Consider the following 18,675-nt stretch of genomic DNA (forward strand, 5'->3'; position numbering starts at 1 on the left):
AACAAAACCCATCAACCACTGAAATTTGGTGTTGTGAATTAGTGATAATGAAGGCACACTCAAACATATGTACCTTCTACTTCCTTTGTAGTTTGACCTGATTTTTAATACACATCTTGTGTTCTTTGTACAGGCTGTTAAATCCAGTAAGCTTATGGCATATGATTATGGAAAAGCTGGAAATATGGCACATTATAATCAGGTAATGTTGAAGACTATTACTACTATCTATTTCTCCCATTAAAGAGACAGTCCACCCAAAAATGAAAATAATTAATTACCCTCATGTCTGTATGCATTTCTTTCTTCTGTTGAACACAAAAGAAGATTTTTTTTTTGAAGAATGTTAGTAACCAAACAGTTCCCATTAACTTCCAAACTGTTAAGTTACTAACATTCTTCAAAATATCTTCTTTTATGAACAGAAGACAGTCATACTGGAACTTGGAACGACACGAGGGTGAGAATTTTCATTTTTGGGTGGACTATACCTTTAAGCTGTTTTCCCCAATACACCTATCCGGGGCATTTTGGAAATACTCAAGACTCTTATTACGACAATTGTGTCTTGTTTTCTCTGTCATTCAGAGGACTAGAGTACTAAGTCAGTAGTAAAATTGACCAGTGCCTGAAGTGTAAAGGTCTCTTCTTGCTTCCTCTTCCCAGACAACCCCTCCTCTGTACAACGTGAGGGACATGATGGTGCCTACAGCTTTGTGGTCTGGTGGGCAGGACACTTTGGCAGATCCTCAGGATGTGGCTCTACTGCTCACACAGATACCTAAATTGATGTACCACCGCAATATTGAGCACTGGGAACACCTGGACTTCATCTGGGGATTGGACGCCCCACAAGAGATGTACAGCAAAATGATTGAAATTATGAGGGAGCATGTGTGAAGAGACATTTTGATTGAGCAGCAGGTTTTACCAGCAATTTGTTTTTACCATGCTTTGAGCTTAAGGGGATAGTTCACCCAAAAATGAAAATTCTTTTCTACCTCTTTGTTTATTCATACTTTAAGGAGATGAACCATTTGTTTGAGGTGCTGGTAACCAAATCTGCAATTACCAATGTATATTCGGTATTACAAACTGATTTAAGCCTTTGAGCCGTCACCTAGAGATTGAGTTTTACACTCATAATCAGGTGTTGCCTTTTAATGTCTTTTAAAGGACATGTACTGTTTAATGTGTTTTTCACTTTAGCTTTTACTAACCGCTAGTTTACCTTACTGTAGCATTTCATTACCTTTTTTAATGCCTGTTCACACCAACAACAACTATATTAGCGCCAATGCAGCAGACAATATCGTTCTGTTTATTCTAAGCGCACACTCGTCTGCCGCTTTAAATGGTCCAGCTCGTTATAGCAGGATTGATTCTGATTGGCTGTCGATGTTTTTATTGTTCCATCAGCTGGATAAAATCATTCTGAAAGAGATTCCAGCAAAATCATTTATTTGTACCTTTATAACTGTGTGGATTTTGCTGTTCTTTAATATTGAGAACGGTTTTAGAACTATATCTTTATCGTTATAGTTGTTTTCCTTGGTGTGAATGGCCCTTTATGGTCTTGTGTAATGGATTTTGTAAATCATGACATGAAACCCAATAAACATACATTGATGCATAAGACATATACAGAAAATAACATTATTTAGTGGGAGTTATTTATTTATTTATTTTTTTAACCAACAACATGGCACAAACTAAATCCATGATACCTTACAGTGATAAAAAACAAACTTTAACACACACTTTAAAACAACCTGAATATACAGTACATTAAATTATCAATACAATCTTTAAGAAAATTTTACTCAGTACTTAACAAAACAGTAAATCAAATATACTTAAATATAAATTAGAATGGCAACATCGTTCATCTGAGAAAACCCAATCTAAACTCAGCTGGTGAATTGTAAAGGACCGCACTGCTTCTGCACATGAAACAAGTCTCTGTTCTCTTATGTCCTCCATTAATACTAATTTGATTTCATTAACATTGTAACAATTTTGTAGAATTGTAGTCTCTTTGCAATATCTAGAGGAGTTTCACTTTTCTGTAAGGGAGACAGAAACAAGATGGCAAACTATTAATAGAGTCATACAACAATACCAGTATAATCAACACATAATTTTAACCACTTTAGACTAAAGCCAGTGAGATGTGAGAGAGAAAAAGGGGGGGGGGGGGGGTCCTGTCCTGTCAGTATCAGCAAATTTATTGTCAAGAATGCTTTAATAGTTCCGTCTGGTAACATTTATCACTCATTTACCAAGTTTTCGACACTAAACTGTTTTAGGGAATGGTTTTGCTGCTAAATACAGTTCCAAACCACTATGTCACCTGTCACTATATTATTAATTTACAGTTCCAGCAAATTAAAACAAAAAGTTACTGTAATATCAAGACAAATGATTACTAAATCCTCTAAGACTGTTCATGCTGAAATAACATGCAAAACTAATTAACTTACTTTGTTCTGTATAGAAACATCTGCATTTTTCTGCAATAACAATGGAACGATCCTTTGACTTTTTCTTTCGCACGCATAGTGAAGTCCAGTGTTCCCCTTCTTAAAAGATGCAAAGATACACAGATTATACAATGAACATCCTTCTTGGCAGGATTATGTCTAGACAAATTGCCCGATTTCTCAATTAACACTGGCCTGAAAAAGAAAAATGAAAATGGTTATACTTACGTAGTCTACAGCATTAACATCCACCTTAGTGGCCAAAAGAAACTCCATCAATTTCAGATTTTTTCTTTGCTTCTCTTCCTTTTGAGAGAGAACAGGTGCAATGCTTTAATATGTTATAATGACACACATTTAGGACAATCACATTTAAAGTCAGATTGCATATGTGATGGGCAAGAACACCATAAAACTCCACAAAATATTTCCTAACCCCATACATGAATCTCAAGGACATTCTTGATCTCACTCTGCATGCTAAGATTTTTGCTACTACAACAATTCTCTTCTTTTCAGACAGTAATTAGTCTCTTCTAGAAATACTATGACTGAGGAATAACTTACCATTATCAGATAACCAATTAACAAGATAGGCATTAAAATGGCAATCATCAGGTAATCCAGGAAGGAGAATGTTCTCCTCGTAGCATAGTGCAAACAGGTCCTTTCTTTCTAAAAGAAAAAAATAATCACTTTTTTTTTTTAAGCAAAACAAGCAAGCTGACCACACAAACAATCATCACTAAATTGTACCACAGGGCGAGTCTAAGAAAATTATTAAAGTGAATCAAGTGCACACAGGACTCCTTCATAACAAACAGCTGTAGCATTATGATAGTCGAGGTACAAACAGAACTCTTTTCTTGTCTTCTGACTAATGCAATACCTTATTTCTAATGGACACATTTGCATTGTAGTCTAGAAGGTATTTGACACTCCTGAGGTTTCCCCTTCTACAGGCGGCTATAATCGGCGTGTCTCCCGTTCCTTTATCTTGAACATTCACATTTCTGGCATCAGCCGAGATTAGTTCATGCAACTTGTGGACGTCATCATCATAAGCTGCCTGACACATGGGCTGTGGAAAGGAAGCAGCACAAAATGATTACGAAAATGTACATGAAAATATTAATTATCTCATATCTAGTACTTTAATAAATGTAAGATGACTAAAGAATATTCACATGTGCATGTGAAGTTAGTTAGAACCATGACTTGATATCAGATAATGGTTAGAGAGCAAAACAGGTCTGGTGACAAATAACTTCTCAACACATAAACACACCCTTTCCAAACACAAAATGACAGATTAAATAACAAATGCTACATTTTTATTTACATAAACACTGAACATAAAGCTCCAAGAGCAGTATTGTACTTTCCTTTTCATGCTTAAGTAAATTACTGTATTTTAAGTCTTTTAAGGTGTAAAGGAGATGTAGATGGTAATGCAACACTAATAAAAATGCCAACAGAAGTTGACACTGATTTCAACATGGAAACCTCTTAAAAAATTAAGAAAAGATGATAAGTATAATTACATTTTTACTCAGTAGAAAAACATCACGTTGACAGTGACACGGAATTGAGGTATGAAGAACAAAACTCATTAAGTTGTTAGATATTAAATCGCCTTAATTTATCATAACACGGCCAGTCAATTATCATAATCATCAGTTGCATGAGCCAAGCCATTTAATTTCTAAAGACATGAAGATCAAGACATGTTTCAAAGAGCTGGTAAAGTAGTCCACGTTAGGCTACTCACCTCTGAGTACAAGATCCCCATTTGGTTTCCTCTGCCACTAAAGGGAAACGAACTTGTAAATCCTTTTGACTCCGAGGTTATAAAACTAACAGCCCTTTGCTAACTTGCTTTCTACCTGTGGGAACTGTTAAACAGCGCTTCAAGTCCAGATAAGGGTGTGGTCATTTAGCTAACGATGACGCATACCGGCATACGCAATAACGCAATCCGTGTCGTTCAGGTATGGAGGTGTAGCGGTGGATTCATTCCGTTCTTGTTGGTACAATCACTTCCTCTCAACAACATCCAGAATAGACTGACTGACTGACTGGATAGTTTTGTAATGAAACGGTTATATAATAAAACGGTTTCCTGGTTTAAATGTAGGCTAAGCAAAGAAAATAAATAAATGGCCTTGTCATTTCACTCAAAAAAACGAGTTTTTCTCGGTCGTTTTGGTGCATTTCTCATATCACATCTGAAATTCTCAAAACTTGGTCTACTTGTTCAACCTCCACATCATTAGTCACCTGTGCACATCATCAAAACAATTTCTCGTTCTTTTGAACAAATTGCAAATGCTTTAATACATCCATGCAATTAATTATGTGGCCTACAATTGTCTGTTGTTTCCTATATTATCGATTGCTTATGTCATGTTGATCAAAATATATTATACTAGTTCAGTGTTAAACATGATACCCCTCAAAACATCTAGTTCCTTGCATAAGTCATAGGCTAAATGCAAAATGTTTAAATAGACATGTTTCAAATGCGTCAAGTATAGCCTATTTTCTAAAAAGAAATTGTAAATGTGTCCTGAATTGATGAATTGCAGAGGATAATTTAGAATTTTACTAATGAAGGGAAATGTAAAGCAGATCAACCAATGACGCACCAGTTCACTAAAAGAGCTCAGATGTGCATCTCATGAAGCTTCGTTTGACAAGCATTTAAAGAGAGCACAACACAGTGTTACAAATTCTGCCAATGGAAGAACAAGGGGAAAAAAACAGGGCCAACATCCGGGAAGAAGAAGAGTAAAAATGTGTGGTGAAAGGCACAGAGGCAAAATGAGGTAGAAAAGGCCAAGATTGTAGACATGTTTTTGATGAAAAGGGGCGGGAAATAATGTTCTCAATCATGACCTTATGAGGCGGGTCGAAAGGTACAGTTGAATGTTGGGAGAACAACCGTGTCCTCAGTCATTCAGATGTTTAGAACAGGTAATCAGACATGTTCACTATACTGTAATGTTATATTAGTAGACTATATAGTAGCTAGTCCACTTGGATTTTACATTATAATGTGTGACTGAATCCTGTAGTCTCTTGCAATCAATAGAGTAATGTGTAAATTTGTACCGTTAAAATTTATATATGCCATACAAGTGTAGTCTTTTGCATTTTCAATTGTTTTCATCAAAATTGAAGCCATAGTTTTCACCTGAAAATACTGACAGAGTACACTGTTATATTGACAATATGACTAAGCCTTTTGACTATCTTGAACAATGACACAAGGACTTGTCATTCTGATGGCAATGATTTGTTCATTGACAAAAATTCTTTGGAGAGTTGAACTAAGGATTTTGAGCAATTGAGAAAAACTGTAAAATGCAGTGTACAAATTCGCAGTTTTTAGCCTACTCATAATGCATTTATAGCCTAGTTTCCAATTTCTTGGCAAACCACAATTTATCAAAGGAATCTGATTATAGATTTTAGGATAACATTTTATTCAGATCCCTTTGCCTTTGGTAAATTTATGAGAAAGTTAACTTATATATTCAACTATCACAATAATAAAAAAAAAATCTAAATAACATTTTAATATTAGGCATACTATAAATAATATTAGCATATGTTCTCTTAAGGTTGGAGGGCAAAAGACACTTGTCAAAGAACTTATTTCATTCTGACATATCCCTTTAGAATTCACAGGCTGATGTTATTGTATATGAGATCTGTTTCATTATGATTCACACATATTAGATAGATAGATAGATAGATAGATAGATAGATAGATAGATAGATAGATAGATAGATAGATAGATAGATAGATAGATAGATAGATAGATAGATAGATAGATAGATAGATAGATAGATAGATAGATAGTCCTAAAGAAAATCTCAAAGAAACCCGCATCTACCCATTTTTATAAGAAACTTTACAAAAAAAACAAGGTCATATAATAGGCCTATTGTCATGACACGTTTATTTAGGATTTACATAATCGTTTTTTTTTTTTTTTACTCAACTGCTGCAGAAACGGGCTTTGATAGAAGTAGGCCTATAGCTAATGTTTATTATATATAATGAGATTTAGCCTACTTTGTTTAATCCATCGACCAGTAGACCTCCTGCGCAGATGCAATTTGGCGATTTGGAGGAGTTGTGCCCCATCTGGTGGATAAAAATACAAACAACCCTTAATGTCTTTTTTTTTTTTTTTTTTGTAGCGTAACATTTGACAAAATACGTAAACCATCCAAGAAGAGCGTGTCCCATCATTAGGCTACACTCTCTTTAGAATGTAAATGAATGATCTTGGACTCCATAATCGCGCCATATGCTTGAATAAAATGTCTAATGGTATCTGTCAGCTTGTAAATGTCGTGATATGCATCGATTATACATTTGTCCAGTCATCCCCACCCCCTAGCTGTCACAATGGTTGCTTCTCAAAGTGAACTAGATATCGTTTTGGACAATGAGCATCAGAAGTATCTGAGAATAGAGAATCATAGAGAATCCGGATGATGTCTAGATGGGCGGCTCGTGAGGTTTTGAAACACAGCCATTCACAGCACAGCTGCTTCAGCGGCATTTATCTAACTCTCTCTCTCTCTCTCACACACACACACACACACACACACACACACTCACAGAGCTCCGGGCGAACCATCTGACATCGAAGGGTTATTCGCTCAGAAAGACAGCAATCAGCCATTTTAGTCCTGCGCGTATATGCCAAAAAGAACAAAGCTTTCATGAGGCACAAAGGCAAAAGGCCGAGAGTTTTAGACAATAATAAAAACCTGCTCTTTTATTTACGCGAGTTGCCTGTTTTCGCGCTGGATTCTAGCATGTGCCACATGTGACGATTATAGGAATGTGGAGCATGGGATCACAACAGCCATTCACCTGCAGGTGAGGATTTTATTGTATGTAGTTATACATTTATTTTTTTGGTGATACTAAATTAGACCTATATGATTATTACTGTTTTGTGTTTAAATTAAATTAAATTGCATTTGCAATATTGTCAGGTGGGAAAAATCAGTGTCATTTGTATATGCTTGATTATATATAATGCTGTTCGATTGTTTTGTCATCTTAACATTATTGATTTTGTCTTGGAGGAGCTTCAGGTTTGAGCACATTAGATGTTGATCATATAAAATGCATTTTTGTCATAACTTTTTAGTGATGGAGAAAAGCAGAAGTTACTTAGTTAAAGGCAAGTCGTGATTTAGATGACATTAGAAAGTAATAAAGTTCTAAAATAAAGTTATGTTAGTGTAATATTTTACATACAGTTCTCACTGTGTAAATGGTGTATCTAATAACAAATAAACAATAACAGCCTAACTTATTCATATCAGCTAATAGCTAGACAAACCTAGAACACAAATAGTTATGTTTATAGTCAAATTTTGTGTTGATGTGAGACGCAGTCATAGTAATTGTATTTTAATACAAACATGTTTGCAGATGTAGACATGTGGTTTTAATTTACTTGGCTCTTAAAATATGTTGAAGAACTGCTCATCCCTCCTTGAACATGCTTGTGTTTTAACCTTAGAATCTCTATTTAGACTTCCACAGAACACTATGATAAATTAGCATTTTAAAGGGCTATTATGTCAGTCCATATAGCACATACCATTATTTTTTTAGACATCTTTTGGTATTTTTGGCATTTGTTTTTTTATTCTTAAAATCCTAAATCTTATCTCAAAGGGATAGTTCACCCAAAAATGAAAATGTTGTCATCATTTACTCACCCTCATGTTGTTCCAAACCTGTATGACTTTCTGTCTTCTGTTGAACACAAAAGAAGATATTAAAAAAAAAAATGCCGTTGACTTCCATAGTATTTTCTTTTTCCTACTATGGAAGTCAATAGCTTCCGTCAACTGTTTGATTGCCAACATTCTTCAAAATATCTTATTTTGTGTTTTACAGAAGAAAGAAACTCATACAGGTTTGGAACAACTTGAGGATGAGTAAGTGATGATTTTTTTTTTTTTTTAGGTGAACAATCCCTTTAAAATCCCTAGTATTGTTGTTAAAGACATGAGAATCCAGACAATTGCTGACTCATTATGGAATACTGAATCATTTGCTTTATTTGATGAGCAAATGTGAAATTGCTCTTTAATAAGTTAAAAAAATGTTGAATATTAAACACTTTGTATATGATCTAGCTAATCAGATGCAAATGTACATTATACAAAGGCTCTGATTAAGAGAGATTGCTCAGTGTTAAATCTGTCACATCTCCTGCACTCTAATTTTAACAGTGCATCTGTGCAACAGTGCATCAATATTTTCTTCTGTGGTGGTGATACCTTTTCCATTTGTTAATTTGCAAAAGGATGGCACTGTGACTGCACTCTCAGCTTTCAAAGTGTATTGGAGAGAGAATCTGTCCAATCTACCTATCTTTCGTGCTAAGTGAAAAAGCACACCAAGGATTTTTTTTTTTTCACAGCTGAAGATATCCATGAGTCACCATATTTTGCTGCATGGTAACAAGCTGTCATAGCAACTGTAGCACAGATTCTGGAACGAATAACCATGTTATTTGGACCAGGACGCTGAATTATATTCGATAATCCCCATGGAAATGCACAGGGCACGTTAACCGTGTTAATAGATTAGGAAGAATAAACTAGGAATTCTAAGGCATGGAATTGTAGCCAAATCCAGTGTTGAGTAACTGAAAACAAAAAGACTCGGGCGGTATCGACCCAGTGGCCTCTTAATAGCACTGCTGTGATGCCAGATATGATGTTTCTTGCTCCTCAGCTTGGAATCCTCTTGGGAGATGACAGATGGATGCATAGGGAGGATCGAAGCCTGCAAAGCAACGTCGTAAACTCACCATGGACCAGGGCTTCAGTTTCAGCACACTGGTGAGTGGCGTTGAGGGAGGAGGAGGGTGGTGGGGATATCACTCGGAGGTGGGTCGCAGGGACAGAATGGCTTCCTCTGACTCACTCCCATTAGTATTCCCATTGCAGCTGCTCCGTCATTCAGATCCCTCCATCCTGGAGTGGGCGAGAGGGAAGAACGGATGTAGCCCCCTTCACACTTCGCTTCCCCTCTTCGTGAATGCGTGATCAAAATAGTCTTATTCTGGCCACCCAGAATCCCCAGAAACTTTTAATTTGGCTGTCCACCAGCATTCACAGATTTTTGTGTGCGTACTGCATACTGTTCAAAAGTCAAGCAAGCTGTCATATCCAGCAAGTCTAACAGCTTGGCAGGCCCTTATTGGTGTCCATTGGTGTCCTGCTGCATGTTGATTAGACGCCCACTCTTTCCAGTGACCCTAAAACAGAGGCTCTGTTTAGTCACTAGTTTGGGAGTTGGAAGCGAACTCCGCGTGGGTGCTGCCGTGTGTTCCGGTTCGCACTAGCTGGGTGATGAACAGAGCTTATGTTGTGTGAGTCGGAGGCCTGTGATGTCTTTGGGACCAAATTCCCTGTGTCGCTGGCGTACTGGGACAGATGCTGGTTCAGTTTGTCTATCTAGAGCAATTTTACTTGACCGAGCTATAAAGTGGCTCACCAGATTAACACTTTCTAAATGTCTAAATCTAAAAAGATGAGTAGGACACAAAATAATCCTAAAAAGTATTGAAATTAGAGGGCTAAATTGTCCAAAAAAACATCACTATATGCCTCCATCAGCAATAGTATTTCGTAGCTGATAAAAAAACAAAACAAAACAAAAAAAACGCTTGTCCATTACGTCACCATGGTCTCATGGTTTGCAGAGGGTTCCTCAAGACTTGTGGTATGCCACTGCTCTGTGTTATTATGGTTTTTGTTGTCCTCTCCGTTTGCAGAAGAAGTTAGCGGCCGAGCCGGATCACACTGACGTCACTCTGCCGGCAGTGGAGCGTGTACGGGCCCTTAGTAAAATGGGCTATAACATTGAAATAAATGAAGACATCGCCCCGAGACGCTACTTTCGCTCTGGTGTGGAGATGGAGCGTATGGCAGCTGTTTATCTAGAGGAGGGCAGTCTGGAGAATGCCTTTGTCCTCTACAATAAGTTCATCACGTATGTTTTTATTTAATGAATTTATTTGATTTAATTTCCATCAATTAATTTTCCAAATCGATTGTCCGATGTAGGGTCACAGCCTTTTTGTTTTGTTTTTTGTCTTTAATTTAATTTTTCCTTACATCTTCTGCCATAATATGCATTGTGTAATTCACGGCCATCAATCCTCAGCTCTATTTTCCTATTTCACTCCTGTGCAGTTTATTTGTTGAGAAACTCCCCAGTCACAGGGACTATCAGCAGTGCAACGTCCCTGAGAAGCAAGTGATAATGAAGGTAAGCCCTTGGCATGTTACTCACAGGAACTGATGGAGCCCTGTGGCGCTCAGCCCACTGTAAATCTGATTAGCATCATGCTCAATTACCTTGGCCTTGTCAGGCTCCCAGCTGCTCACATGGTGGGTTTGCCTTCTGTAGGCACATGTTCTGCTTTCATTTCAACATGCTGACATGAAAATGACTTCAGTCAAAAGGTTGTTCCTTGTCAGCTGATGTTTCAAACATTGTTTAAAAGACACATTTCTGATTAAGTATGTTTTATTATTTTATGGATGTTTAAATGCATTTTGTCTCTGTTGTTTTGTGCCTGATGGACCTCATGTTCATTTATCAGTTCACTAGGATATTTAAATACTCCATGAAATGGCTTGACGAACAGTTGTCTTCCTATTGAAAAGGGACGTTAAAAGATGGGACATTTCTAGGTTCCAATACCTAGATATCCAATACCTACATTTCAATACCCTGATGTTTACGTCAAAACCATTAACCATGATAAGCTACTTGCTATTGCTAGTCTTTTGCAAGTGGTATTGCTAAAAAGGCTTTTATTGAAGGTTATTGAGGTTTTTATTGAACCAAAATATTTAGTGCAACATGAGTTATCAATGTTTTGGTTTGGAGAAAAATGGTCTAAATTTAGCTAAATATCTACAAAAGAGTTGTTTTGTCCACTAGCATATAAATAGCTTCAGTTGTAGCAGACAGTGACTAATAGCCACAAACATTTTCATTACACGGTGTCTTTAACCTAATGATCTTAATGTTTCGTGATGGTCCTTAAATACAAAAAAAGATGAGTAGTTTGTGTCTCTATTCCCAGCTTTAGAAAAATCATTATGTCCCTGAAAGCTTAAGCTGGCACATATTGATCTGGTACTCGCTGTCTGTAACACAACCCCTAATGTTTGTCCCATTATCTGTTCATTATGTTCAGAAATTACAGGAGGTAGCTTTTCCACGAAAGGACCAATTGAAGAGACTTCTCCATGAGAAATACAGCAAAGAACACAGTGAATATCTGAAGAGTCAGGTACATTAGACTGAGCAATTTTATCACTGCTGATTAAACGCCTGTTAATCAAATTTCAGATTCACTTCGTTATCGTGAATATCAGTCATAATGTGTTTGCGAATATTTGTGCAGACTCAAGCCATGGCTGTCGACACGTGTGGTGAACGGCTGCAGAAGATGTCTTTGATGGAGGAGGAACGGCAACGTGTGGCACAGCTCAGGAAGATGCAAATCGAGTCCGAACAGTTTCGCTTCTTCGAGGACCAGCTGCGTAGACAGGAGATGGCCAGTCGCAGGGATGAGGCTGTCCCCAAAGTGCCTGAACAAACCGACGGGTCCTGCTTATCCCAGACCCCGAGAAACCATGTACGCCTTGACCCCAATCGTAACAAACCAGCGGCCCCCATCCCCAAACCAGCAGCCACCTTAGCAGCTGTACAGAGTGAGTGCCCTCATTTAGCTCCTATTTGCTTATTCATTTTGTGATTTATTACACTGCTCTCTTTAGTCAGTTGTGGTATTTTTTTTATTATTTTTATTATGGATTGTCTGTTAAACTGCATATTTGACCACTGCTCTGTTTATGTTCTCATATAATCAAATAATTAGTGTTCATTTATTTGCACTACTGTTTGTGGTCAGCATGATTTTGCATGATAATTTTGACGTGAGTTTGAAATTATCATCCGCCTTTCCGCCTTTGCCGAACTCGTTCTGCTCCCTTTTCCCATCACATATCAGATTGGAAAGGCATTTATTTTCAATAAATATGAAGAAAATATGTGACAATTGGAATTAAGTGCCTAACGGTTATTTAATAATAAAGTGTTTATCGGGTAGGTGTAGGGAGGGCTTTTATTGTCCTAATAAGGTGGCATTTATTTAATAAATATAATCATTTAGGGCGGCTACACTCAATATGTTATTATTGCATACTGTTTTATAATGTATTAAAATACTGAGGTGCAAAAAGTATCTAACTACTATTTACTCTTGTTGCAAAGAAAATACTGCTCTATCTCTATTTTCACTTAGTGTAAATCGCATATCACTAAGAAAATAATGCTATTTTTACATAGTTTTAAATAGAAACTATTGCTATTTGCACTTAATGTAAATAAAAGCTGCCTTCATTTATTCTTGTGAGAAGCCAAGCCATACTTCACTCTTCCATGTCACATGATCCTTCAAAACTTAATATTGAGTGCTTAATATTTTTGGGAAAACTGTGATCTCCAAGACCACAACCTTTTTAAATGTATACATAATATTTAAATGTGTATATAGAAAGTTGAAAAAAACTGCATTTATTTTGTATAAATATCTTTTTCTGACACTTTTGATCCGTTGTTTGCATCCTTGCTTAATAAAACTATTAAAAATAAGAACTTACTGACCCCAAAATTTGAAACTGTATTCATTCATCAAAAAACATGATAATGTACAATCAGACAGTCATTAATGCAAAATAAACCCCTTCAGTATGATACAAATTTTATTTTGGCTATCTCACTGAACATGATCAAACACTTGTGTAGACTGAGTTTGTTCCTGTGTGTTTCTAGGTCAGCGTGTGGAAGGCCTGAGGCGGGTTTTAATCCCACGAGACCTGACTTACAGGTTCCTTTTGCTGGCTGACAGCAACACGGCGAGAGGAATTGAGACATGTGGCGTTCTCTGTGGAAAACTGGTAAGGCCTCAGCTGATGCAAACCTCCTCTCTGTAGGTGTGAGATTCTTTTGTTCCATCAGTGACTAAGGCTGTATTTAAACTGAATTTCCAGAATCATGATGATCCTTCCCTGGAAGTGAGCGTGTATATGATTTGATGACTGTTAATAGTCAATTGTGAACATTCTTTATATAGAGTCTTTCTCATTCACTGTGAAACTTGGACTTCCTCATACAGGTACTTTCACCACACATGCAATAGTCTCACTATTCATGGGCTTTACAGTGTTTCAGTTTCTTATTTACCAACCACCTGCAATCCATCTACTGTATATACTTCAGTGACTGGCTTCGACACTAATTTGTCTCAAGTTTATCCTCTTTTTACACTCTTATCTCTTGTTTTTCACCTTTCTGTCAATCCAAAAATCTTCTATGTGAACCTGCTGCTCAGGTCCCATAGAGAATGAATTGTTCACCTCATTCAACTTGTTAACTTGTATCCTCAATAAACTCGTCTCCATACCGGCGTGATGACTCCGACTTCCGTCCAGATGGAACTGTATAATATTCTGAATGTTCTGATCCAATCTGACTTCTGACCTGTAATGCTGCCTGGATCGTAATCATACACTGTTCGCTCATTGGCCAGAGGAGAACTGGTCCCCGACTGAGCCTGGGTTCTCCCAAGGTTTTTTTCTCCATTCTGTCACCTGATGGAGTTTTGGTTCCTTACCACTGTTGCCTTGGCTTTTGGCTTGCTTAGTTGGGGACATTTAATATTCAACAATATTATTGATCTGCCTTACTTAAGGTGGACGATGATGCAATTTTCTTCTAGAAACAAACTTTGTTGTATTATTTTCATGTTATCACTGTGAAGCTGCTTTGATTCAATCTGTATTGTAAAAAGCACTATATATATATGAAGGTAACTTGACTTGTCAGAGGACACATGGTATAATTGTGGGATGCTGTGTCGGCCTGATATGCAGTGTATTAATAGACAAACTGAAATCTGTGTTTTGTTGTCCCGCAGACGCACAATGAGTTTGTGTTGACCCATGTGATCGTCCCCAAGCAGTCCGCCGGTCCTGACTACTGTGACATGGAGAACGTGGAAGAGCTGTTCAGTTTCCAGGACCATCATAACCTCCTGACCCTGGGCTGGATCCATGTGAGTGTGTCTCTTTTTTTGGCTCTCACTTATTGTCATGCAGGTGAAAATCTTGCTGTCAGACCCACACAGAATCTGAGCCTGCAGAAAGTGCCACAAGATTTCCACAGAATTTGAGTAGCCATCATTCACACGTAATATATTTTGGGTGATTTTATTATAGCAATAAGAGAATAATCTACTCTAAAACTTTTTTTTGGTTTTGTTTGTTTGTTTAATCCAATTCTACAGATTTCTCTCATCAAAATGGGAAAAAAATCTGCAGATTTTGTATGGGCCTGGTCATTTCTAATAAAACATTATAGAGCTAAATGCTTTTTAGGCTGTCTTTGGTAGTACGAAGTTTGCACCTTGATGTTTGCGTCTTTTTTTACGTACGTCACAGTGCGCGCTTCACCAGAGAGTCGGAGAGGGTGAGTCGCTTGGGAGAAGAGAGCGGGCAAATTCGAGCAAAATGGGAAGTGCAGATTTAACTCTCAATGGCTCGAAAATGACTGGTTTCTGGGATAGGTGGCAACAGTGACGGCAATGAAGCCATGTGCATTTTAAGCCGCAAGACGTTTAAATTGGGTACTATGGGAATGAGGGCGAATTACAAATCTCTTTTTTCTAACAGACTTTCTTTTTTTTTTTTAACTGGTGATTCCCTGGAGGTTTGAGATTTAGCGTGCTCCGTGTCAACCTTTCTTGTTCGTGTGACAACTAAGCTATGCAACTCCCACACCATACGCATGTCAAAGTAGACGGAGCAACTTTTCTCTATTTACGGATATGGCGAGGCACACACGGGCGAGTGATAGATGTACGCAATTCCCAGAGAAAATCATCCAGCCTGGTCTTAAATATAAACACATGTAGGCTTACAATAGTTAATCATGGTTAAGATAAAAACACGTTTTGGAAGGATTGATGTATTGACTCATTATTTAAATCGTTAATTTTAAGTACAAAAGTTACATTGTGTACCTTTAATTTGCGCATTATCAGTAGATCACCCGCAGAATTTTGCACTTCCATCTCTGCTATTATGGGATTGCAGTTTCACGCTAATTTGCCCTGTTTAGTAAATCTGGCCCATAGTCTCCAAGTCACCTGCTGTTCATTTTGCATGGTGAATTAATATATGGCTGCATGAGAATAAGGAGAATAATACTAAATGGTGTTAATATGAATATATTTTTAACTCCCAGACACACCCGACACAGACGGCCTTCCTCTCCAGCGTGGATCTACACACACACAGCTCTTATCAGCTCATGCTACCTGAGGCCATCGCCATTGTTTGCGCACCTAAACATAATGAGTGAGTATAACACTCACAAAACTCCCACACCCTGCATTGTGTTCACACAACCTCAAGGCTTTTTCCATCCACAGCCTATAAAGCTCTACTGCAAATCAATGCCAATTAATGTGTTTTTTAACAATAGATTTTTGATTGTTTGAAAAGTGATACATTTAAACCTCCATGAATCATTTCAGTACACTTGTCGTTAAAGACCAACATTTATTCAAGGCAAATAAATTCAATGAATGTCTCCCGTTTGACAATGATTGAACTACACCATGCAAATATATTTTAAATTTTGTCTTCTGCAGTAACATTGGATGCAGTAACATTTTTAATGTCCAGATTGCTGTAATGTAATGAAGAAATGGGATGGATGGATGGATGGATGGATGGATGGATGGATGGATGGATGGATGGATGGATATACTGTACATATGCATACTACAAAATATTATTTATTAAAAAAAAATAATAATAATTATTATTATTATTATTATGTGTATTTTTATATATATTAAAAAAGTTATGCACATATATGTACATTTTATACTGCCCAGCCAAAACAATTTGCTTTTTGAATACAAATAGGCAAATGCTTAAAAGTCTATGATTGGATCATTATTGCAGTGATTATTATGTTTCTAGCATGTTACAGTATATGTTTGTTAACCGTTTTTCAAACACAAATTAATGGAGTGTGTACTGTAGCTTTTCATTTCTTAAGCAACCATGTAGGAAATAAAAAGTGATGCACCTCTTGATGGAAATAAATGCTTCCCTTTAAGAGGTACATCAACTATCTATCTTTCTGTCTATCTGTCTGTCTCATTTATTTAAATATTAATTTTGATATTATTTTAATAAATATGAATAATTAATTCGCTTATTTTATTGGAGTCCATACATGCATGCATGCATACATACACACGCACACGCGCACACACACACACACACCATTGAGATTGTAATTTTTCTGCTTCAGCACGGGAGTGTTCCGATTGACCAGTGCTGGAATGGGAGAAGTGGCCGGATGCAGATTGAAAGGTTTTCACCCCCACTCTAAAGACCCCCCTCTGTTCACTGTAAGAACCATTTATTTCAACTGTGAATATGAAAATCAGCATCTGTACTGTTATACCTTCTGGTGTGAGTGTTGACATCAAAAGTGAAACGCCATTAGAGAAGTGAAAAATGGCCTTTTCTATTTGCAGATTTGCAAGCACATTGTGGTGAAAGACTCGAAAACGACAGTTCTGGATCTCAGGTGACAGATGAAGAGGGGAAATACTTCACTATCAGCAAACCATTGAAAATATCTATTTATATCTTTCTTTACTTGAAGGCTTTTTTGTATTTATTTATTTTACAAAAAGGTACTGTGAAACAGAATCCCTCAGCTGCACAGTTTGCTGTGAGCAGGTTTAGTGAAGCTACTGAGATGTTCCAATGGTGTTTTGTGTTTTTTTTAGATCATCATGCGCTTTTTGTTTGTGGCCAGGTGTTTTCAAAAATATTGTGGTCAGATTGTACTGTGTAATATGATCTGACTGCTGTTTTGGTTCTTTGTCCTCAAGGTGGCGTCATTTATCAAGGCATACTATGAGGCTGCTACAATGTGAATTGTTTTCAGGAATTTTTAAAAGGATGTTGTGTGTGCGCACGTGTGTGATTTGCCTTTGATATTCATTGGTATCACTTGCAGTTCTCACTGTAACACAATATACATGAATTAAGTGATATTTCTTTTTAAAACTAACTGAATTTTCTAGTACAAAAAGATAATGAATTGCTACGAGAGTCATTTTTTGGCCTTACTACATATTGTATCATTTTTAGTGATCGAATGGTTAATAATTATGCTTTGTAAGGCAGTAAATCTACCTTATAATAATGCAACACATACTTCAATTCAAGCTTTCAGTTCAGAGACCATTTCAGGCAAAAAAAAAGAAAAAAAAAAAAAGTATTTTCCAACTTCAGCCCAGTGACGCAATATCAAGTTGGCCAGTGAGCTGACTGTTTTATTTTCCAAGTTTTTTTCACAGTGTGGATCTGATTAAAAGTGATGTGACGTTTGAAAAGCATAAACAAGATTGGGATCTCTTAGCCCACACCAAAGCTCCCATTACAGAATAAGCAAATACCTAAGGGCCTTGACTGCACTAATCTCAGGGTACCATTCCCACATTTTAACTGCCTGATTTTTGTCACCACTACTACTTTTATGGTTTGAGAATAATTTTTTTATTGTCATCAGCGGATGATGAAATTTTATGTATGATGACAAGTTATGATCTTATCCATGCAGTTCTGAAAGTATATCATGTATTTCTGGTACAGTGTGGCATTAGATTGTTTCTCCAGTGTGTGGCTGTGTGCCAGTGGCTTTGTGCACAGGACAATACAAGGAGCCTTATGTGTTTGTACATGCACCCTTTCTTTCCGCTCCTCATTTGTTAATAAAATGGGGGGAAAAAATCTCTGCTATGAAATGACATGACTTTTTTAATCTGTAAAAGATTTAGACAGAAGTGAAACACGTCATCATCATCATTTTCCCAAGCAAAATGATGTGTTAAGTGTGGAGCAATCATTTGCCTGGATTCATCACCGGTAAAAGATTGCTCACACATGCTTCAACATATCCTTTCTCTTTTGAACCTAATGTGCATTTGATTTTTGATCTTTTATTTTCCTGGTCAAACAG

The 18,675-nt window shown here is 37.0% G+C and overlaps 3 protein-coding genes across 11 annotated transcripts in view; 2 read left to right on the top strand and 1 right to left on the bottom strand.

Annotated features, from left to right (window-relative positions):
* lipf (lipase, gastric) overlaps positions 1-1,658 on the top strand; it is a 14,088-nt gene extending 12,430 nt beyond the window's left edge. Inside the window, exons 9-10 of one of the 2 annotated variants that reach the window (XM_081393267.1) lie at positions 134-202; positions 667-1,658. In XM_081393267.1, coding sequence (XP_081249393.1) covers positions 134-202; positions 667-900 — 303 coding nt within the window. In that variant the 3' untranslated portion in view covers positions 901-1,658. The remainder of the gene's footprint in view (positions 1-133; positions 203-666) is intronic. The other variant, XM_081393268.1, reaches the window with a different exon arrangement.
* ankrd22 (ankyrin repeat domain 22) lies at positions 1,581-7,312 on the bottom strand. Of its 4 annotated transcripts, XM_081393275.1 has the most exons (7): positions 7,123-7,312; positions 6,568-6,639; positions 3,373-3,564; positions 3,051-3,158; positions 2,712-2,789; positions 2,484-2,582; positions 1,653-2,066 (listed from the first exon to the last, which is right to left on the bottom strand). In XM_081393275.1, exons 2-7 carry the CDS (start codon positions 6,637-6,639, stop codon positions 1,989-1,991), a joined length of 627 nt encoding a protein of 208 aa, XP_081249401.1. In that variant the 5' UTR covers positions 7,123-7,312; the 3' UTR covers positions 1,653-1,988. The 4 variants fall into 4 exon arrangements, with proteins under 4 accessions (XP_081249403.1, XP_081249401.1, XP_081249402.1 ...); XM_081393277.1 differs by lacking the exons at positions 6,568-6,639; positions 7,123-7,312 and adding an exon at positions 4,255-4,771 and having other exon boundaries at positions 1,581-2,066; XM_081393276.1 differs by lacking the exons at positions 6,568-6,639; positions 7,123-7,312 and adding an exon at positions 4,028-4,264.
* On the top strand, positions 6,930-18,457 carry stambpl1 (STAM binding protein-like 1). 5 transcript variants are annotated; one of them, XR_014032130.1, is made up of 12 exons: positions 6,956-7,386; positions 8,425-8,465; positions 9,271-9,377; positions 10,316-10,533; positions 10,737-10,812; positions 11,753-11,848; positions 11,963-12,272; positions 13,396-13,520; positions 14,540-14,677; positions 15,063-15,980; positions 16,951-17,050; positions 17,180-17,908. XR_014032130.1 is itself a non-coding variant. In XM_081393266.1 (12 exons), exons 3-12 carry the CDS (start codon positions 9,348-9,350, stop codon positions 17,234-17,236), a joined length of 1,263 nt encoding a protein of 420 aa, XP_081249392.1. In that variant the 5' UTR covers positions 7,093-7,386; positions 8,425-8,465; positions 9,271-9,347; the 3' UTR covers positions 17,237-18,457. The 5 variants fall into 5 exon arrangements, 3 of the variants coding, with proteins under 3 accessions (XP_081249390.1, XP_081249392.1, XP_081249391.1); XM_081393266.1 differs by having other exon boundaries at positions 7,093-7,386; positions 15,868-15,980; positions 17,180-18,457; XM_081393264.1 differs by lacking the exon at positions 8,425-8,465 and having other exon boundaries at positions 6,930-7,386; positions 15,868-15,980; positions 17,180-18,457.
* Positions 18,458-18,675: the final 218 nt, after the last annotated feature.

Source organism: Scardinius erythrophthalmus (genome assembly GCF_964197995.2).
Source record: "Scardinius erythrophthalmus genome assembly, chromosome: 18".
In the NCBI taxonomy this organism is placed as follows: domain Eukaryota; kingdom Metazoa; phylum Chordata; class Actinopteri; order Cypriniformes; family Leuciscidae; genus Scardinius; species Scardinius erythrophthalmus.